Source organism: Daktulosphaira vitifoliae, unplaced genomic scaffold (assembly GCF_025091365.1).
Source record: "Daktulosphaira vitifoliae isolate Bord-2020 unplaced genomic scaffold, ASM2509136v1 Scaffold_4, whole genome shotgun sequence".
Taxonomy (NCBI): Eukaryota; Metazoa; Arthropoda; class Insecta; order Hemiptera; family Phylloxeridae; genus Daktulosphaira; species Daktulosphaira vitifoliae.
In genome coordinates this window covers 15,936,372-15,960,453 of record NW_026099575.1, presented here as the reverse complement: position 1 = coordinate 15,960,453, position 24,082 = coordinate 15,936,372, and the positions used below count along the sequence as shown (strand labels likewise).

Sequence of the window (24,082 nt, the reverse complement as noted above, 5' to 3'; positions counted from 1 at the left end):
ATTCAATACATATTAGTTCAATTTACTAAAACTAAGAAAAATTGCTTAAACCGAAATTATATCTGTCCCGAGTCCTGAAATTTACTTGATATTTATCTTAAATAAAATAGAGTATCTTGTATAATTGAAATTCTAAATAAAATTAATAATTAGCTTTTTTTTAATAGTAAAGTTTTCATTTAATAAATAAATAGAGACATTTTTTTAAGCATTATTGCTTTAACTATGCTACAAAGATTGATTTTATCTATTTTAAAATTCGACTATAATTCAATTAATAATTTACAATAATTAAAATTAAGAATTCAAGATGAAATAATTTTGTCATAACTGAAACTTTTGATCTCAAGATTTTGAAAGAATTTTCGCTAATAAAGTCAAAATGGCGCAAAAAACTTTGTTTTTTTATTAATTTAATTAAATTACTTAAACTCAATTGTTTTTTAATGTTAATTTTGTGTTTAAAATATTTTACTGCATTCATTAAAAGATTCACTGGAACTTAAATGAAGCTCTAAAAATCCGTTGTAGTAATTAAGAGTTTATTCATACTTGAAATAACAGGATAATAAAAGTCTCATTTAAACATAGAAGTAGTAAATTATTTGAATCCGAAGACTTAATTTTTGCAGTATTGTGATTTCTTGTGGTGTTGTTCATAAAGAAATCCATTGTTTTTTTTTTTCATGTTTTTATCAGTTTTACTATGAAAAAAACTTGTTATAGAATTGTGGCAATAAAACATCCCTTTAGAAAACCTATTAAAACAATGTTCTCCATTATTAGACGGTGCCTTTTATGAAACGTTACACGTGTTTACAAAGCGAAAAAACGAAACCTTGTACATGTCATAATATTAAAAGCGACTTTAAGTATTGTGTATGCCATGCAACATTTGTAGTGTTGTAAAAAACTAGATAATATGTCCCCGCCGAGTAATACACTACACGGCGTCTACACGTTGAGTGGCTGTCGACGACACCGTATTAACTGTAAATCTAGATATGGTTTCCATTACTGTAAACAGCCCAAAAGGAAACATGTATCTTTCTACCGCTTCTGAAATCCGTTGTTTCGTAATGAAACGTGCACCTATAGGTGTAGTACGCACTTGAAACAGACACAAATAACATTTATGCAACAAAAATCATTAAATCATTTTAATTTCTACAATTTTCCGTGTACTCGAAAACGCCTACAAGTATAGTAATCCATAGTGTCTGTGCACATACAGTCAAACTGCAATTGAATTTTCTAGAAAATTCTCACGGACGTTCAATAACGTTATAATGTCTACCTAAGTGTTGGCTGAATATCATCTCTGTGGCGGTTGTAGAGAACTTTTGTGATCAAACGCCAATACAGAAATATATCCATGTAACGACCTCGGAGCGTTTCGATCACACACTGATCAATAGGTACCGGTTGATAGCTAAACTACTTTGGGACAAGTGCATTGAATGAAGATTATACGGATAAGGAAGTCGTTTCAGTGTCACTAGTGAGTTTGCATAACATTACTGCCTTAAGAGAGCTTGCGAATAATCCAACGCCGGCGACAGGAAGTGAGAAACGGTTGATTTTTTTCCACGAGTATCAGCAATGGAGGGAAGGTGGCCATTAAAAATGACTGGGAAAAGTACCAGTTACGTATGTAGAGTTTTTTCTGCGGTTCGTCGTGAATTTCGCGCCACTTCACGGGGTAGTTCCTTCCGGTTTGACAACAATGAACACGGAGACTCGCCATTTTTCCCCTGTTCGACATAAGCACGCGTGGACCATTGTATTGGCCTTCCCCGCCGATTCCAATTATAACGCTACTCGTCACGGCCAACTCGTGTTTATTGCAAGTGCCCGTCGACGACCGCGGGTACAAAAACAAACAGCTGCCACTTGCCCTCCTACCCGTCACAACATTAGGCATCGGTGAAAAGTGCACGTAATCACAGCTATTATTATTACCGTTCCGACTACACATTCGCACTCGGTGCAGTTTCCTTGCACTCAATGGACTTATGTGCGTCTGTTATACAATAGCGTCGAATCGTCAACGGCAAAATGTTGTCTACACTTTCAATTCTTTATTCGAGGGCTGCAATCCTATTCGTGACAATGATGTTGTGTAAATGTCCATAAAAAAAAAAAAGCCCGCGGCATTTTCGATTAACTTCGTCGATTTTATTATTACGATTAAAGTGTCCAGTGGTGTAGCCACAGAATTTTACAGTGAGGGGAGGCCATATTTAAACAATTTACAAAATCCCTTAATTCGTACTTTTTTTTTACTCGTCACTTCATTTAAGAGATGAGTATTGATGTCAATGGGGGAGCCCGGTTCCCCTCATTCCCTATGGCTACGCCTGACCGAAATGTCACATTAAAACCGTTATGTTATTGTATGAACTGAAAATAATAGTTGAGGATAACCACGAGATATTACTGTCTAGGGTTTGAACTTTAAAAAACCATCTTTATTATTTATATATTTCACCTACGGCTTCACTATTTTAGGAATATACGATCAAAATGCATTATAGATAAAACTGATTCATTGTGTTTGATATCACAACAGATGTTTATCAACACTACTATGGGCATTGAGAATCATTAACGCGTATTATACGTGTTTAAATGAAGTTTACAATAAACCTCGTTTATAGTTTCATCTGATAAATAACATATAGAGTATGAGTATCTATAATTTACAATTGACTTCACTATGGAATGGCATGTGTTGGATAGTTCATTAAGTCGTACAATGTTTCATAAACGCTTCAAGCTACTATTCCACAAAAATTAAACTTTTTGATTTGAAAAATTAGTGATCACTAATAACACAAGAATATTCAACCTAGTAACAAAAAAAAAAAAAATGCAAAGAGCCCTGCAAAACTGTTTAATTTATACTGCTGACTTGTTGTTAAAATGAATGTAATGTTAAAAATGTTAAAAATTTCTCAGGAGTTTATATTGAGGATATAGTTTATTTTTTAGTAGAAGGCTTGTTGATTAATTATGTTTATTTATAATAAAATAGATGGTTGAAAACACAAATATCTATTAAACTCCACTTCAAAAAGAAAAAGTCACCAAATATTTTAGCATGTACAATGCTATTTTTACTATTGATTTTATAGACAAAAATTGTATTTGTTTTTAATTTCCTGCAAAAATAATTAAAACGCTACTTATACTTAACTTGCAATTCAACATTTCTTTTAATAATATCACTACAGTTCGTAATATATTTCCTTGTGCTCTGCGTATTTTTACATGCCTAAAAATATAAACTTAAATCTCACCATTAATACAAGTAATTTATATTTATTCGAATATTCGTTCATTTTGACATTGGATGCCGACAATTTGTTTACATAAATATGCTCCGACATAGATTTTAAATCAAATACCGTTGACCACGTGTAGATTACGGTTTTTATTACATAAACACCCACTTCCTTGTTATACCGAAAAGAACTATATATTTTTTGTTATATTTCGGTAATAGGAACTAGTCTGCACAATTTGGACCAAAGAAGAAAAAACAAATACATACTAATAAAAATAGTAATTTATTTCCAAAATATACGTAAAACTTGAATCACAAGTTTGAGTGGCAAATTGTTTTAAAATTCATAAAATTTCTATACATATTTTATTGATATTTACTTACAAATTTGTGTCATAATTTTTAATAAAAAAGAACATACAGAAAAGAGTTTGTTTAAAATTTCCACCAATCTCAATAATTTACTTATGAATAGAAATCTTAAAACATTTGTATTGAAAAATATTCATATTAATCGTATGTTGTGAGCAGTTTGACGGGTGTGTTCAAACGTATTAGAACAATGTTATGTTTTTTGACAGATTTTCCAGTAGACGCAAATGACAAAAAACAATGATCGAGGGTTGGAATAGCACGAGGGTCTGGTATGTTTTACGTTAGACCTTTGTTTTAACTCATATTATATTGGACGGGGCTCGTGGTTTTATATGCTGAGACATGATAAAATCCATGCGACACAAGAGCACTAGAAATTTACACTAGGGCTAAAAAGTAGTTGACACCCTGTCATTCATGACAGAAATGTTTTATATTTTTCTCGAGTGATTATTATCTCAGAAGTGTTACATATTGATAAAATTTATAAGTCCTCAAATATGATTTTTGATTACTTGCATTTTTTTAGCTTTAGAATAATTTACAGCTTTTAATTTAAAATTTCTTTTTAATAATAAAAACTGTTATTAAAATATTTAGTAACAAATAAACTTTTATATATGTTTTTTTCAACTCTCTCTCCAAAGCGTAGCCAAAGGAAAACAATTAGGATAGTTTGATCCTCTAAAGTTTCTTCGGTCGATCAAAAGGATTTGTTTACCTTCCCACGAACTTTTATTTTCATGAAAAAAATTGTTTAAATATAGCCACGATTTTTACATGTTTAGAACTTAATAAAATATCCTTACTTTGGTTAAAAAAAAACAAAAACGACCGATTACAAATACATCTTCTCAATTTTCAAAATATGCTGCACCATGTTAGAAAATCACCGGGAGAACAAAATTACTTAAAAAAAATACTAGAAGTACAAACCACAATAAAAATAGTACACTCGATGAGAATTGTTTTCGCAGTCTAATCGACTCGGAATAATTAATACGCGATCAATTTGAGAACACAAAATGTAAACGGCGAGCGCGGGACGCACATTTCGGTAAACGCGGGACGGACACCTCGGTAAGCGCGGGACGAACACGAGTACTGAACTGCATCAACGTGGTGCAAAGCGGCCGAGGCGACGTACGAATAATATGCCCCGCTGCTATACAGAGTGATCAAGTGGACACATGTCGCAGCAACTATGAGAACCGGCGGCGGCAGTACTTGTTTAACAGATATAAACGACCAATAGTAATAATAATTATTACTCTACGCGCATAAATTCTGTTATACACTGTACGTTATGGACGCGTGTTACGACCGCGTTATCGCTTTTTAAATAGTAATATCGTTTTATAATGGATCGGGAACCCGGAACGTCATGTTTTTAGGTACAATAAAAACAAGTATCGCCGTCAGAGTGCAACGACCAAAAAATATTAATAATTAAAACTCTAAGGTCGTATGTCTTATAATTTTATATTTAAACCATCTCGTCATAATTATATTACAAGTAACGTGTAGTCTAAGAAAAAATAGTAATTATGCTCAGTGAAGCAACTTGGGTAAACATTTTGGAGATGCTAAAATTCTATGAAACTCATAAGTGAGTTGTGAGAACGAAGCCCCCATTACTTTATCGCCCAAATAACTTAATGTCTAGTTACATTAAATAAAATATATAAATCGACAATTTATTTAGTTAGCAACTTCCTATCGATAACTGTTATTTTAATACGTTAATAACTCGATTCATAGACGGCTCATCATTAATGAATGAGGTTGATATTGAAATGTCACCCAGCTAACACAAAATCACAATTTTATCTGCTACCGGAGTAGTATAGTCTAATTTTCAAACAACATTTAAAAATAAATTGATAATGCAAAAACAAAAAAAAGATAAAGCTTTATAAATAATGTTACATAGTTCAAACTACAAATATTAAAAATTCAGGTAAGGTGCTAGTGTCAGGAGATGCTGAAACATCCAACAGCGTCCCCAGTGTTCAAACCAATGGAAACATATCCAATTTTAAAATAGAACAAAAATACAGGGAAGGATGATTTACATATTATCTTTTAAATAAACATCATTGTAAAACACTATTAATAATTATTAATAGTGTTTTTTTTTTTGTTACAACTGTTCTTTAATCAGTTTTTACGAATAAAATTTTATTCACATAAAATCATAGCTTTTTTCGAATTCGTGTGAATTAACTCATCAAAAATAATGTTTAATCAACTTTCAAGTGAAAGCAAGCACAATAGTTATTAAAATAAAAATTTTTATTTAAAGATAAATTGTTGCATTTTCAAATAAATTTATCAAAATAATAATAATTATAATTTTACTTTAACAACCAGAAATAAGTATAATATTTTCATTGCTTTATTGATTTTCTTAAATTTTTTGATAATTCGACAAAAACGTTGCTGAAATTTAAAAAAAATAATATCTTTTTTGCAAACTACAAATATATAATTATAAATATTATTTACTTAAGTAAATGAAATATTCATTTGACATAACATCAAATACTTATAAAAAAAAGATAATATTTTTAATTATGTTTTCAAATTTTTACTAAAAATTACTATGCAAATTTATTTAACCGATAGCAAAGCTATTGGAAACATGATCAACTTAATATTAATAATTAGCCTAAAATTTCTTTATATAGTTCAGCTTTGTTAAAACATTCAATTTTGAAGTAATTTATTAATGAAGTATCTTAAACATCTTTCTAAATTTATAATTTATTTCTTTTACTGTTTCTAAACGAATGTTGGCTAACTTTATTATCTGATAAAGATGTTGAGTGAGCAAAAAAAAAACTGGAGAAATGTCTCTGAAATATGCTGTTCAAAAGAACAGATTTAATCCATATACAAGAAGTTCAAAACAAATTTTAAAGTAATTTAAAAAAGAAAATATTTTTGTAAAAACCATGTTAGTCTGACGCATATCTCAATTTGTATTAATGTACTCTAAAAATAATATACTATTTATTCTTTTCTAAAGAATAAGCCTTTTTGATAATACTTTTCATTTACAAAAATGTTTGTATAAGTTTATTTATGGTTACCTATTTTAATTTATATTCATATTTAATAATTTAATAAAACTTTGATCAATTTTTAATAAATAAAACTATCAAATATACTCATGTGAGTGCTATTATAACCACGTGACCATTTTCATGAGTTATAACTAATTAGAACGATTTTTAAATTAAAATAAAAATACGATATTTTTCAGTTCTGTTTTTCTTAAAGGGTATTCCAAATCATTTAATCGCTAAAGATGACATAAACAGGAAATAAACTAATGGAGTGATTGCTAATGAAAAACTCAAATCTTTCGTTCATTTTCTAAAAGTGGTTTTTACTCGAATATAGATGAGTTGCAATGTGTTTCTATGCATTATGAAGTAATATCACATTCGGATGAATCGGAACAAATAGATTTCACCATCGATTCCATCGATAATGCGCCTTTAGGTAATTATGTTGATAGCATATATTAGAATCGTGTTAATGAAAATAATGTTTAAAATGATAGTGTCGGCAAATGTTTAAGATATAAAGTTTTTAGAGAGGTGCGTTATATACCGTATGAAAATAAAATGGATCATTTATCAAACGTAAATCGTCCAACACTGCTAATAGGAACAAATCGATTCAACTATGCGACATCATGAAAACGATTTTGAGCTGCGATGATAAAGTCTACAAGTTGAAAACTTGGCGTGAAATTGGCTAACAAGCTTTACTTTAAGCTGAATATTGCTAATGAAATCAGTAAAAATAAATAACGTTTAAAAATGCTGCGTTGAACGAATCTATCAATGACTTTAATGACACGGTTACTAAAATATTAAAATCAGTTAAGACCATCTATCAAGAGAACTGTAAAAAAATGACCATATTGACATCTCCCAGATTAAATGTAACCCGAAACAGTTATTCGTGCTTACGATTTGGCTGTTCACTTTCGGAACTGCTGTATTTTTATTCAGAATCGGTCAACGTGTCCCGGTTGCATTAAAAATATTTTTTCTAAGGCAACTGAACGTGAACACGCAGACCGAATAATTTTCATCTAGTCTTGTGTTAATCAAAATTACATTCTGTTGCTTTATCTTAAAAAAACGATTTAGTCATACTTACAGTATAACAACAATTATTCAACAGCAAGGTTATGTTGATTATTTGTTCAAAAACATACTACGTCACTAGCAAATGTTTTTATTTCAAGTAATCCACGATATTTGAGTAAGAATATGCAAGACAATAATTAGATGAAATCGTCCTAAAAGATATTCCTTGAAATTGACGGTAAACGTATCAAACACTACAATTTACAGTTAAAAAAACAATTTGCAATTTATCCAGCTTTGTATATTTAAATTTTAGAAGTATATCAGGTATATTTTCTATTTGGTATGTTTCTAGCATGGTCCAAACCCAAAAAGAATTCAAATATAGATTTTTTATTAAATAATAGCATTTAAAATAGTTATTAAGAAAAGTTGATACCACTGTTTTTCATAAAAAATACAATAAATACAATTAAGGATTAATTTAATTAAGATAATATTAACATTTGTTAAAATATCATTTCAAGATTTTTCAGCTTCTCTTAAGATAATTCATAAAACTCTTAAAAGTTATTATTGTTTATGTAAACTTTATACATAAATAATTTATGACAAATAAATTATTTTAAAATCTAAAAACTATTTTAATTCGTATTCATTTTGATATTCAAATGACATTTAAATTTTTCGTGAACTTTTTGCTTTAATCGGAATGACCAGTGTCGCGTCACTAGAATAAAAATCCTAACATTACGATAGATTCACAGAGCTATGGAGACCAAAGCCCCTCATACTTGTCAATCCCCATACATTACTATATCGTCAAAATAATGTAATGTCCAATTTATTTGAAATTCATTTTTGAAAAATACGTACTTTGAATGTTAACATATATTTCAATCGTTTTTAGAAAAATATATTTTAAATTTTTCTAGTGATAATGAAGAATTGAACACTTATTTACTTTGAGAGCTAACAAAAATGTTGAATTCTTTTCTTTCTTTTGAATAATTTCGAAAAATTGAAAAATGTTCCGTGGTTTTTCCAAAAAAAAAACAATAAATAATAAAAATTCAAAATATTCAGGAATATTAGACATTTTCACAATATTAAATTTTATATCATTGCTAATGATATAACTAAATTAACTCTATCAATTTTATAAGTTACCTACAAAAAAAGAAAAAAAATCTATAGTTTATTTCTAATTTATATTTATAGTTTATCTTATATTCTATATTTTAATGTCGATAAAAATAGTAGAGATGTTAAAATAATAACTATTAAAACTGATCAATGTTTTTACTCAATAAACATTAGGTTTTGATGATTAAACAAAAAATTTTATAATGAAAAAAATAAATTATTATTTTTTGATTACATAATAAATAATAATATATGACAATTAAAAATCTCAATAGAATCCATTCACCAATTTTACATATGTTGTGAATGATATAAATCTGTAAATTTAATAAACTTAAAATTTCTAAATGTGTATAATTAAATGATCGAAAAGTCAATACTTTCAACAACACTCAATAATACATTTACTGCTTTCGCTTGTGACTGTATTGTCAAATGCACATAAATAATAAACATTTATGTAGGTATACTATGATATATAATACTAGTGTAGACCAATACTACAATATATCACAGTGAAATTTTTATATATAATAAAGTTTTTCGATAAAACCTTACGGACTTCAAAAAAGTTTCTAAAAAGACTTTAACGGAGATCTACTCAATGTGAATGAATAATGTGCATTAAATTAAATAAATTTTCTAAAACAATGCATTATTCTTCTTTTAGAAATGTGTTCATTATTACTATTCTGGAATAAGGTATTCAAGTTTTCATATATTTCACCCTTGTTAAAAATATAGCTGGAAACATTTGCTAAACTTTTTAGTTTTTGACATTTTTATTGACAAAACTTATTCATTTTATTCATTTAAAACTTGAATTTTAAAAATTCAGAATTAATACTTTTATAATTTTCATTTGATTTCATTGGTCAAGCTAATCAAAAATGTGTTAACTTTTTTTTTTATCACTTATTAAACTAGCAAAATAATTTTTATAACGATATATAAATTGAATTTTTAAACATTCTGCATACATATTTTAAATATTATCTTCAATCATTGATTGCACCATTTTATGGGGACGATCATCAATGAGAGCTTCCAAGGCTAACAATCGGCTTGGACCTTTTAGAAGATCTTTATCATCAGCTAAACGTTTTAATAAAGAACCCGCATCTGTAACACAACTGTAACTCCAATGAGTCCTGTAAATATCAACTAAGGCTTCAGAAATACACTCAGCGTCCTCGCAAAGTAGTTGATTTTCTCCATTTACTAACATGACACAAAAATGTATAGAAATTCCGCAAATAGTATGACTTTCGCTTTTTAATAACTTTGTCAAATGTCGCACCACTCTATGACGCATCTGTGACCATTGAACAACACCACATTGTTGATAAAGTGATATCAAAACTTTACACCACGGCAAATGTAACGTTGAATTAATAGTTGACCAATTTGTCAATATGTACTCCATAAAAATGACTGATAGGTTTGGATTTATGCGTCGTATTGCTGATTGATAACAAAATTCCAGCGACATAATATAATGAACCAAACCATTACGTTTCATTAAAGGTAACAATACCTATAAATTTTTTTACACGAATTATAAAATGAATGTTTCAATTAAAACTAAAAATATATTTATTAAATTAAGTTTTATAAAAAGATCATTTATATATTTAAATACAGTAGATTAAAATATAATAATAATATAACGAATTATAAATAAATTATAAATTTTAAATATATATTTTTAATGTTCCAAAATAGTCACGAGTAAATGTTTTGAAAATAAATGATAACCTTAATAAGTAATGTCTCTTTCACTGAATTTTTTTCAAAATAAATTTGAAATATTTCAAGCAATTCTTTTACACCCATAAAATCACTGATTTGTTGATAACCGTAATCAGTTAAAGAATTAATAACGGCATAGTAAATATCTTTCCTCAAAATAAACATTTTTTCGTATAATTTCAAAAGAATTTGTTTAATCCACAACCGTTCAGCCTCCATACAACTGTCCAGGCGTCTTATAGATAAATTTATAAATTTTTTGTCAATGTATATTATAGCTTTTTCTGGGTCGAATCCATCAAGACACAGAAAAGCATCAAAAACATTATATACTGGACTTAACTGTTGGAACTCCCACATCATTTCATTACTTATTTCTTCATTGCTCATATAAGATGATTTTGGCAATGATCGAAAAACGTTCTCAGAAAACATCACTACGAATGGAAAAATTACTTTGATAAATTTTTAACCTTTATAAAATAAAACATTTTAAATTAATCATAAATAAAAAGTCCACATGGTTTACCACAAACTTGCTTATACACCTCGGATGGATATAAGCTATCTAACAACTTATTTGACCACATGTTATGTAAAATACTCAAATTATTCATTTTTTGTTTTAACTCCTGATCTTCAACAATTGTTGGTACTGGAAAATATTTTGAACACACCTTGAGCATTTTTAGTATTGTTTCAATTGATTCCATTTCTTCGTTGTAATAATAATTCATTGTTGTTTTTTTAAGACCTTATTAATATGATTAGTAAAATGTAATACTTAAAATAATTTTTAAAACTAAAATCTAAGGTAATTTATTAATGAAACAAAACGTAGATGCAAATATTTGTTAACCTGTTATAAACAATTGTAACCTTAGATATCGAATATTATACAATTAAATATCTTTCGAATAAAAATTTATTATTTAATATCACGCATGTTGTTTAATAAACAAAATGAAATAAAAATAACTCTTTTATTTAATTATTTGTTATATTATTGTTGCAATCACGTTTTTTCATTACTTGAATAATTTAATACCACTTAGTATTATGAAGAGTCATTACGCCATTTTACCTTTTTTATAATGTTAACAAATTTCCTGAACTACGAGTTTATCTTATAAAACTATTGTTTAGCCATTTTCTCAATATAAATAATCTACTTTGGTTGTTAATTTCTAAATCAATTCAATCAAAATAAATAATGATAAATGGTTATAAATGTATACTATTTTCTTATTAAGTAAAAGAAATAAATACTAAAATAAAAAAATAAAAGAGGGTATTGAAACCAAAAAAAAAAAAACTAATCACTCAATAAGAAAGTTTTACTCAAATAATCGCCAAACCTGATATATAAATAATTTTTAATAAAAAATATTATATGGTATTTAATTTTTTTTACATCACATTTATTCAAATATTAACCATATATTTTTTTTTTAAAACGTCTAGAGGATTAGATGTTGGAACTTGTCATCGAATCCAAGTGTTATTAAGACATCTAAGTTAATCTATTTTCAATTTTAGAAGCCCGAAATTTATAAAGCTATTATAGTGGTTTGTGTTATAAAATATAGAACATATTTTAATTAAACTTAACACACTTTCATTATCATGGATTGAACTAACCATTTATATTTTTAAATGAAAATATGAAATACTAAGTGTATTTGTATGCCAAAATGAATTTTAAAATTTGTCTATATTTTGCAGGTGTGTTAAACAGTTATGTATTAGTTGTAAATAACAACAGAAATTGATTACAATTTTAATTTATGATGATTTTTTATGTAATCAACTAGCCATGTCATTATTTTATTGTCAACTGCCAGAAAAGATTTAAAAATCTATCCCCTCTGTTTTCCACGTTATACTAGCAGCTGGGGACCCATTGTCAAAAATACACAGTAGATGACTCACTTTCCCCAGTGACGTATACAAATAACCTATTTTATTAGCCCATAATAATAATAAAAAAATGGTATATTGTAATTTCAAAAGACGATTCAAAGTTAACTAAATAATACTTACATTTACTAAAATTTAAAATTACTATGCGCTCATAAGTTCATTTTTTAAATGTTACAACAATATATTATGTAATATTATTCAGACTGACAAAGTTTTTTTTTTTAATTCAACAAGACAATTAAAAATTAACATTCTTATATTTTACAAATTCTATAATATGTTAAAAATAATATGTTAAAAATGACATACTCATTATTGTAAAAAGTAAATACTATCATTTGTCCAAATTTATACATTAATAAAATACATATGAATACCTCGAAAGGTCATAATTTTTGTCTGTCTGTTTTTGGATTGTATTAATGAGTAACAGCACAAAAATGGTAACATCCTGTACTAGTCAAACAATAATACTTGTGAACCCTTAATTAAACGTTTCTATATATAAACAAACTATAGTAATGTACACATCCGGTTAGGTTGTTAGTTCATCCCTTCTTACAGCAGACTTTAATTACCAACTATTATTATATTATTTATACTAAAAGTTTTTATTCTAAGTAAATAAATAATAAAAGAATATTTTATTAGTATTTTTTTTAATATTTCATTTTTTTAAATAAATATTGAATTTGGTTAAATTATATGTAAATATAAAATTTTACTTGATGTGAATATATAATTTTATTAATAGAAAAATTTAATTGAGTTTTAGAAAATAATTTTGTAAAAATTTCATGGTAAAAACTTATAATACTAATTTTGTGCAAAAAATTGTATTTGTCATTTCAAATATGAAACATCCAATAAAAATGTTATTGTGACCATGTGAGGTGGTGTTCTTAGATCTTTGTATATTTTACTGTTTTTGTCAAACTTATGTCAACTAATTATGCACAGATGTGTACTCCAATGGTACATTAAGTTTCGGTTGATTTGTCGATTTACAGACCACATACATCATTTTTTCAAAACGTTGTTTGAAGGGCGGCACTTCACTAACACAGGTCCATGCTAATTTTGGACTGTTGTGTGTTCTTTCCGCACCATGACTGATCAAAACACGTGCGCCGCAAGTCTTTCATTTTATAACTAAATATAAGCGTAATGTTAAAAATATTTATTAATTTTGTGCTAGTAAACGTTCACATGTGTTCTTACTTTTTATTTGATGACCTTACCCGATACTATGTTAACCTAATTACTCTGAACCGTCATCATTTTACACGTATCCTCAGTCAAAAGGGTCAACATATAATGTCGTGTAGTTGTCAGTAATTTGTCACAATTTATGTTGCACTCTCCAACCTAATTCCTTATATAATAAAATCTCTTCCGAAATTGCTTAATGTAATTGAATATCTTACCCATTTAGATTAATTTATTTTGACTTTAATTTATCACAAGCTTTAACTAACAGTGTATATGTTAAAAAACTAATTCAAATTTTATTTGGACTATTAACTTTTTTTTGTTTTTCAAACATTTTCTGTATAATTTAAGTTGTTATTTTAAAGAGTTAATAATGAAATATGTTTATCTTTAATAAAGCTATGTATCAAAAGCAACGTAAAACAAAATAAATAATTCAAATTACTAATATAGTTCTATATTATAAAATTTTTTAAGCATTCAAAAAATAAAATGAAATTACATTTTTGTAACTTTTTAAACTTAACATGTATAACAAGTTAAGCACTTTTTTATCAAATTATGGCCAAAAATTAAATAATATAAATGAAAAATTACAAAAAAATGTCTATAAACGTAAATTTTCAAACTATCAAAATTTAATTCTTTACGTGACAAATTGATTCACAATTCGTTGAAAAATTACAATACAATTTATTATATTATCACATACACTTATTTATGANTGTAACTTTTTAAACTTAACATGTATAACAAGTTAAGCACTTTTTTATCAAATTATGGCCAAAAATTAAATATTATAAATGAAAAATTACAAAAAAATGTCTATAAACGTAAATTTTCAAACTATCAAAATTTAATTCTTTACGTGATTCAATTGATTCACAATTCGTTGAAAAATTACAATACAATTTATTATATTATCACATACACTTATTTATGGAGTTTTGAATGACACGTACATTAATGAAGTTTATATGTAGTTAAAATTGCTAGTTTTCAGTTTTTTTCTATTAAATGTTCTGTTTTATCTATGTCACATATTTTACATATAATCCAGTAGCAGTGCATTCTATTTATAAATAAATAGATAAGGTTCTGACTTTAACGATTTTAAAAAATTACTATTATATATGAATATAAGGGGTGCATTTAATAGGTTTCAATGTCGATTAGAAATATAACGACGGTGAAGTTTTACTAGGGAGGCAACCATTGAGCATTGCCTCCTGGGAAAAATTATTTATTGCTATTTTCACTTGCAGGATTACTATAAAAATAATGCTATATATTTTTATTTGAAAAATATAATAACAATGATGAATAACAATCACGTGTTGTTCATTAAAAAAGTCGTATTTAAAAATGGATCTGCTATTAAAACAAAAATATTACTATGTTCTATACTAAAATCTTTAAAAACATATAAATAATTTAATTAAAAAAAAAACATATTTCAAATTCAATTAAAAAATACATAATAACTAAGTATAAAATGATATTATAAATATTATAATAGCTATTTGTATCTGTAGACAAGAATAATGTAATCATTACAAGTAGGCAATCTTAAAAATATTTGTATAGTAAAAAATTAATAACTGAATTTTTAATTATTGACTAAAAAACAGTTTTTTAAATTGTTTTATCTAAATAGTTTGATGATTGATACTAGGTTCTAATTAATCAGAAAAATGTTTAGAGCTAAGATAAAAAATTAATAAAAAACACTATTATTTAAGTACACTATTTAATAACATAGTAATTATATATATTATCCCAATCAAAAACAAAATTTGAGAGTGCTTATTTATTATATTATTTATTGTTAGATATTCAAATAGAAATTTTATGCCATATTTATTGAATAATATTGATATCGAATAAAATAAAGTGAAAATACTTAATAAGGCACAGTAAATATTGAATATTATGTTGTTTTTGAATATACCACGCTATCTAGTGTTGAATAAACAAATGATAAACGTTAGACAGCTCTCATAGAGATCTCATCTCATTTAAAGTATTTTAAAGACAAATTTAAGAATTTTTCAATGGTGATTCATGTAATTATTTTCATTTATTGTAAAGATTTGTAGCCTCGATTGTTATATTCACCATTATGTGATTTTTGCGTTTATGCATAACGTTTCTATACTCTCAACTAGACCGATTTTGCTAATTTAGACATCAAAAAATACCTGAATTTTTTCTAGTTGAACTTTTTATCTTCAAAAATTAAAAAAATTTTAGATGTATAAAAAAATATCCCAAGTTTGTAGTAATAAGGCCAATTTATATTTTTTTCCACCTTTATATTCACAAGAACATTTTTAATAAAAAGTTCTTTATCATTTTTTAAATAAAAATTGAATATTAATGAAATGTCTACGTTAATATCATAGTTTGAAATCTTATTTTTATTTGCATTTTTTCTTTTTTAAAAATTGCCGACTCAAATATTGATGCGTACGAGGCAGCTAGACCGTAGGACGGCTAGTTGTGCACCGCACTAGAATGCCGTTTTATCTTAAGCCTGTTTAATAAAACGTTAATATTGATGCGGGAGTGGGTCACCTAGGAGATGACGGCTAACTATACATCCTCCAATAAGTAATCGAGAGTAGACAATAATTAAATAACAAATAATCACATATATTAGAAATTCCTCAGAGAGTATCTTAAATTTAAGGGGTAACGGGGGGGCCCTTAAATACTAGTGGCCGGCGAAGCGACATAAAACATATAGTTAATCTCAATTAAAACAAACAATAAATAACATTAAAAATAATATAAAACTCAGCTGTATAGATGACGTTGTTGATGTTGATGAGTGGACTGTATGAGATCTTGTGGTAATGGTGTCGAACATCTGAGTATGAAGAGTCAGAGTGTAAATCCGGGCACGTAATGGCAGATGACAACAGAATACGGCAATGATAATGTTTAGTGATGGTCAGGGCCCAATCACTAGTGGCATGCAAGGGCACGTAAACTTTGAGCACAAGGGTGCAATAAACAAATAATAAGAAAACTATGGCGTACAACGGCCGAACAATTTACTATTCAAGCAAAGGCGCTTGCAACAGAAAAAAAATGACACGTAAAAACAATCGACTGACTGACTTATGACAATGAACTGTACACGGATGACAATCGACACGGAGGTCATCGATTTGACGTGATGGGTGGACAAGGGTGTGAGTAAAGCAAGATGCTGGTGATCAGCTGTCCCACGAAATAATATAATCAATGATCTTTGTAACAATTGATCAACTAGATTCTTCTAAAGGTGTTCTGTACCATACAAATATTCTAAAATTACATTAAATTTATGAGTTTAAATTTGATAGAATAGTTATTTTTGTTTATATTCTTACCCTTGAAATATAATTGCAGCTGACGTAGAAGTTTAGTTATAAGAACACATTTTTATTTTTATTTACTTACCAGAAATAAATAGCAAATATAAAATTAATAGTAGAGTTATTAAGAGTTTAACAATTTATTAACAATTCAGATAATTAAGATACAAACTGTTAAATTTCTGTCTAAAAAAATTTTGTAGTTTTTTTTTTTATTTATTTAATGTTATCCTCCTTTAAAAATTCAAAAATTCAAAAAAATTTCTTTCATATTATATCAGAAAAACTATTTGATAATTGGTAATGGGGCGTCCAAATGTCAAAATTCACTTGTAATAGAGCTTGTTTTTTACTAATAGAACAAGTTATGTAATAATGAAACATAAAAGCCATAAATCTACTGGTTCCTTTGCTCATTTTACCTTTACTAAATGTCTATGATTAGTAGTACTCTACTTGACCATATAAATCAATTTTATTGTTCATTTTCTAAAACAAAAGTTGAAAAAATTTAATTTTTCCATTTAAAAATGTTATAAACATAACAAGATTATGTTGTTCAAATATTTAAATATCTCAAATTCATTTTATCAAAAATAATTTATTTTCAAAAAACGATAGGTACGAGTGAAATTTTGATAAATGCATTACTAGAATAAATACAATGAAAATCTGTTAAATATTATACCATGTTTATTAAAATTAAATATTATACACGTAATAACTTATAATTAAATAACAAATTAAAACTAACAATACTATGAAATTTATTTAACTTGTCTTATTTCTACAGACATAGAGAACTGATTGACTAAATTCCGTCCTTTTAAACACAAGTACAGCTTTTCAAAGAGAACGTTGTTCGGTCTCAGAGTTGACTGTATAATACGTTTACTTTTTGCTATCTACTTAATAAGAACGAGATAAACCTTAAAACTTTTAACTTAGTGTGTAATACTTTATTTTGTATACACATTTTGGCGTGCGCGTCGTGCCGTCCTTAACGATGACGAATTCATCCTTTTATTACTATCACTACAATAAAAGAAACCGGTACGCACCGGCTAAACGCGCTTATCTTATACAATAACCCAGATAGCAAAAAAATATTAAAATTAAAATAATATTATTAAATAATCATTTCATTTTGATTAAAATTGCATTATAAAAATGTCATAAAAATATTAATTAGTTATCATTTGGCCACCAGAATAACATTTTAAAAATGTTAAAAATTTAACAATATTAAAATAATATAATGTTAAGGTTTAGTTAATATTATTCAACAATAATAATATAATGTTTATTTAAATATCTGGCTATTATTTATAATTATTAATAATTATTTTTGATAAAAAAATATAATTCTAACCATTAAACAAAAACTTATTTCGCATACCAATTTTTAAAATCAAATGTAGGTGTCCTAAGAAACTAAAAAATAAAATAAAATTCCAATACAACAAATTCAATAACACTTTATTATATTATATCATCACATTAAAACATTTTCTTTTTAAATTCTGATTTTATAAAATCAGAAAATACAACTTTTAAAGATTTTTAATAAAGAAATTAAAAAATTTTTACAAAAAGTAAAAGTTAATTTAAACAATATTTATTTGTAACTATACAATGTTAAAACAGCATCACAAAATAAATAGCCCATAATGTTGCAGACAGTGCTCGGCAAAGTATTTCTGTTTAATCTTGTCAATTCCATAATCTAAAAATTAAATTGATGGTTATAATCATTATAAAGATATACTAAAGAGTAAGCACCCAAAACTTTTGTTTATCCATTATAAATTGACAATTAAAAAATTAAAAATTAAAAAAAAAAAACAATTTTCAAGTTGAAAGTTTATTTTGGTGGTACTCAAATTAAACCCCATCAAGTTTCACTGCTGAAAAAACAAATGTGTTTAACTAATAAAAAAAGGACTTAAGCACCTATTTATTGATCTCGTACCAACTGGTTATTTAGTTTTTCTACAGTTACAAATTAATAGGGGTGTTATTTATTTTTAAACAAATTTGTTATAAAAATGACATTAAAGCACATGTTATATAAATCGAGGGAACTTTAATTAAATATAAGTAAAGAAATATTAAAAAAAAAAGTATACCTTAATAATAATAAAATTGAGTCATATTGGCCATTAATAAATAAGAAGAATACAAAACGTAAGATAACCCAATAAAAATGTGTAGATCATTACAAAATAGTCTAAACAAAAACAACTCATCAAATTTCACTTACGGCTTTTGTTTTGAAGGAGACATCAGTAAGTTTATATTCAAATATTTTTATGTCTTCCTCATTATTCAAGGGTAACAAAGAAGAAAAATCTTCATATTCTGAGTTGTCTTGAATATTGCAACTAACATAGCAAGAATTACCATTTTTCATCATACTTTCAGTATAGTTCATACTTTATACAACTACTGGTTACTTAGTACACCAATAAGAATTTTCCATTCTTTTAAAATCTTGTATATCTATGCTCTCTTATATTCAACACATCTATTTATACATTATATTCATAATCTTAGAATAACATGATTCTTTTATTTTGAGCTAATTATTATTTTAATAAAGGCTATAAAAAAAAAATTAAATAAAGAACTTGGAGAAATATTTAATAAACGCATACTGTCTAATCATATTATACACGTTTCAGTCATAAATCAATTATTAGTCACTTTTAATATTATTCTTTATCGAGAAGAAATCTATCAATTATACTTGTCATATTTTTACTCTAATCAAAATAATTAAACGCAATATGCCATCCCTAATCTTAAGTGTACAAAACTATATTAACGTTATATAAAATGTCAAAATGAATTGTATACTATCCATGTGTAATAATTTTTATATTTTATGCTTACTTATCAATAAACAATAACATTGTAAGAATAAGACAATGATGATTTTTGGGGATACAAAATATTAAAAAAGGCAGAGCAATCCTTTACAGTCTAGTCTATTCTAATCGCACACTCGACATCGTAACGTAATAATTGTGATCATCATTTTCGGAATTTTTACTCGTAAAGTTGTGAATTAAAAGTAAAATATGTGTTATTTTATTTATCAATTACTACTTAATACTGTCACTGAAGTTATTCTAAAAACAAAGAAAAATTATCAAGTAGATTTCAAATTAATAATAGTTAAGACTTACATTATTTAATAACTCTTAAATCACACCCCGAATGAAAGTAACTCTCATTTTATCATACACTCCTTTCAATTTTTCATATTTTAATATTCTATCATTATTTATTAAAAATAAATAAGTGTTTAACATAGAAATTTATAAAGTTTTGAGCTACTATATTTTTCGCGAGTACCGGATGGTCCGTGTTTTAGGCTATCACAAGAAAATTAATGTTAAGGTATTTTTATCCCTAAAGGGATAAAAAAAAAATTATTTAACTACATATTATTATAGAAATTTTAAATGATTCAATATTTTCCTTTACAAAAATAAAAAATGTTTAATAGTTTCAAAGAAAATGAGTGTCATATCCTTAATGAATCACTCTGAATATGACTTTACAAAACTAGATAAAAATTGGATATACATAATGTTTTTATGTTTAGTAAATTGCAGAGGTTTGAAGAAAATCAAAACAAAAGATTCAACTGACAAAGAAATCATAGCAGCTATTGGGAAATATATAACTGATTCAAAAAGAAGACTTGAATACTTTTCAAAAATTCCAATACTGCTTAAGTTACTTAATTTTAATCTTTTCATTGTAACAAATTAAACAATTATGAATTTTTTTTTAATAATTATAATAATTTACTATATTTTTTAAATTTACTACTCCCCCCAAAGACCACGCCATTCACCACCTCTCGAAGGATGGCGAATGGGTGAGGGGAGGGGTGACCAAAGTTCCCTATATTACACTACAGATGTTCTTTCAGGCAATATTTGAACAATGAACATGCGATGTACATCATACAAATTTTAACTATATTTGATAGTGTAAACTATTATACCAATAATTTAGAAACATACGTGGAAAACAAACCCGATGAGACGTTTTTGTTGGTGATTCCTCATTAGCTATCTAAACGATTTATTCAACCAATACAGGGAGAAATATGACAATGGATAATTGGTTTACTAGTATACCATTTATAGATGAATTTAAAAAAAAATGCTGTGATTGGAATTATTAGGTCAAATAAACGAGAAGTTCTGCCTTTATTTGTATCTGTCAAAAATAGGTTCATTTATGGAAAAAAAAAACACTAGTATCTTATAAAAATAATTAAAACAAATTTTGTTTTGTTGGCATCGTTTATGCATTATATTAATTCTATAGATACAAATACCGTCGATAAAAAAGCCCCGTTATTAGAACAGCGTATAATTCAAAAAAAGAAATTGTTGGTACATTTGATTGGATGGCTAAAAATTAGTATTGCTAGAAAAAGCTCTAAATAGTCTTTAACTATATTTTATACGTTATTATAGGAGAAAATTATGCTCATATAATTTTTCGCATAAACACCAAAACTACTATACAATTATTTATAAGTAATAATGCCACATATAATAATTAAAATAAAAAAAAAAATTGTATTTTTTACTAGTGACACTTAAAAATGTATTTTCACAAGTTCATAATAATGAGGTAAATTTTTACCTCACCCGAGTAAATGTGGTATCGGAAACCACATGAGTGGTCATGGGTTAACTATAATATGGTTTCGTAGAGAAAAAAAAAATGTAGTGTTTAATATTCTTGTTTATTTATGAATAAATAAAAATAAAGCTGAGTACGTTATTTGGAACGGATTGCGAAAATTTTTTTTTTTGGTCTTTGGAATTTTAACACCTTTTAATTCAAAAACTATTAGTGCCTATGGTTATGAGCGCGCAAGTGTATGTGTGTTTACCCATTATGTTCAACAACAGTTATGACAGTTTAAAAAATGTCTAAATTTATCGTCTTTAACAACTGTAATTTTTTGAGGGTTATTCCAGATTCAGTGACGAGGGAAATTTTTTCAATTATCAAATGTAATGTCTCCAACTAGATATAATTTGTGATCTTTTAACGTATTGTTGATTAAAATCGGTTTAGTGAGACTTCAGAAAAAGTAGTGACAGACATAAAAAAATATACATGTACACAAACACATCATAGTAAAATTAAATCCAACCTTCTTAATTTCTCATCAAACTAAAATATATACTGTATATTATTTTTATTTCTAATACTTAATTGTTTTTAGTCATTATAATGTCTAATTATTCAATTATATTCATGTAAAGTAAATAATAAAGTCTATTCAATCTTATATGTTATGTTCGTTACCAATAGAAATTAATTTCCATTAATAACATACTAAATATCTAAATGACTATATTAATTTAATTAATATAGTTATTTTTCATATATTATCATATTATTCGAATATAATATAAAAATATCCTTCAAGGTTTTTAAAAATGCTGCAGGTATATAAAAACATGATACTATATTGGATATTAATATTTAAACAATATTGTTGGTTCTAAAATCAATATTAAAAAGCACTTATATTTTCCAAACAATAATCGCACCACATTAATTTCTTTATTCTTATTTAAATTTGATTCTCACAGAAAATAATGGCAAATGTACAAAAATAATAATTTTAGTGTTAAAATATCATAAATAACAATAAAACAAACAGTGACGGAATATCTTTAAATATAATATTGTATTTATCAAAATTAAACGTTCATAAAATACATGTGTTTACAAAATGATCCAACTTTAACCTTCACATCTCTATATGATTAAAAATACTGTAAAAATGTATTTATTAACAAACGCATTTTTATTTATGTATATTTTGTTATGTTTAAGTATTTATCTATGTACACATACATCTATATCACTTATCATAGTAATTTATAAATAAATATCCTTAATCAAATAAGTTAAAATCATTAATATGAAACATAAATCTAATAAGATTAAATGATAAAGTCTGAGTAATAAAAATTGATTTTTTTTCAGATTAAAATAAACAAAAATGTAAAATATATAATACTAGACTTCGCATAGCTGGGGCCCTACGAGCCTCGCGCGCATTGAGCACGTAAGCCTCTTTGGCAACGCCGGTCACGATAAGTGTTTTACAGGAAAAATATTACATCAGAATCAGTGTAACAAAAATATATTAAAAATTTAATTAACCAAGAAAAATCAAATAGTGAATATAGTAAAATGTATTGGTTACTGTTGTTTCGAAACTGGTTCAATATGTATAATAAATAAATAAATAATTGATAAATACGAATATTAAAAATAGTGGACTGTATCGTTTTATTACAATTTACTTGTAAGCTGGCGATTTGTCCACGCACGTACGTAGATCGAACATAACTACTTCATATATTGGTCGGCGACCATCATTATTATAGATATCTGTTAATAGCGTGACNCTGGCGATTTGTCCGCGCGCGTACGTAGATCGAACATAACTACTTCATATATTGGTCGGCGACCATCATTATTATAGATATCTGTTAATAGCGTGATAACGAGCGCGAACAACTGTGATTTGACGTTGGACAGCATAGTTGTCATAGATCAGGGATGGCGAACCTTTTTGTACTAGTTTGTCAAATAAAAACTTTAGTTGGATTTTGCTTTCCCTGCGTGTCAACTAGTTTGATAACCCTTTTTCGTACTTAAAAATTCCTACATCCATGGTTTGAATGATAAATAACAAGTCAAATATTACATTATCAAAAAACAATTTAAATATATTAGATACCAAAAGTATAAGTAACACGTAAATATGTAAAAAAATTTAATTTATAAAAAATAAAAAATATTGAAATGTTAAAATATAAAATTGTTATACATGCATTTTTAATGAGAAA

General features: G+C 26.4%; 2 protein-coding genes and 1 long non-coding RNA gene across 5 annotated transcripts in view; all 3 read right to left on the bottom strand.

Annotated features, from left to right (window-relative positions):
* The window catches only part of LOC126906329 (kinesin-like protein CG14535), a 110,428-nt gene extending 105,645 nt beyond the window's left edge, over positions 1–4,783 (bottom strand). For both annotated transcript variants that reach the window (XM_050686881.1, XM_050686882.1), the window contains exon 1: positions 4,474–4,783. The gene's annotated coding sequence lies outside the window, so the exon portion shown is untranslated. The remainder of the gene's footprint in view (positions 1–4,473) is intronic.
* Positions 4,784–9,904: 5,121 nt separating this feature from the next.
* On the bottom strand, positions 9,905–12,806 carry LOC126904968 (uncharacterized). Its single transcript, XM_050684372.1, has 4 exons — positions 12,715–12,806; positions 11,201–11,425; positions 10,678–11,108; positions 9,905–10,456 (listed from the first exon to the last, which is right to left on the bottom strand). Exons 2-4 carry the CDS (start codon positions 11,406–11,408, stop codon positions 9,905–9,907), a joined length of 1,191 nt encoding a protein of 396 aa, XP_050540329.1. The 5' UTR covers positions 11,409–11,425; positions 12,715–12,806.
* Positions 12,807–18,652: 5,846 nt separating this feature from the next.
* Positions 18,653–23,605, bottom strand: LOC126905307 (uncharacterized). Of its 2 annotated transcripts, none has more exons than XR_007703940.1 (3): positions 23,534–23,605; positions 19,435–19,698; positions 18,653–18,897 (listed from the first exon to the last, which is right to left on the bottom strand). It is a non-coding gene; the product is annotated as an uncharacterized LOC126905307 (long non-coding RNA). The 2 variants fall into 2 exon arrangements; XR_007703939.1 differs by having other exon boundaries at positions 19,435–19,774; positions 23,534–23,568.
* Between the last annotated feature and the right edge of the window lie 477 nt (positions 23,606–24,082).

Excerpts from the sequence above, each read along its gene's own strand:
- LOC126904968 (XM_050684372.1), bottom strand. The coding sequence starts at position 11,408 with ATGAATTATTATTACAACGAAGAAATGGAATCAATTGAAACAATACTA. Across the intron at positions 11,109-11,200 it reads GGTGTATAAGCAAGTTTGTG|TGATGTTTTCTGAGAACGTT; the intron begins GTAAACCATGTG and ends TTCCATTCGTAG. Across the intron at positions 10,457-10,677 it reads AAGAGACATTACTTATTAAG|GTATTGTTACCTTTAATGAA; the intron begins GTTATCATTTAT and ends AAAAATTTATAG.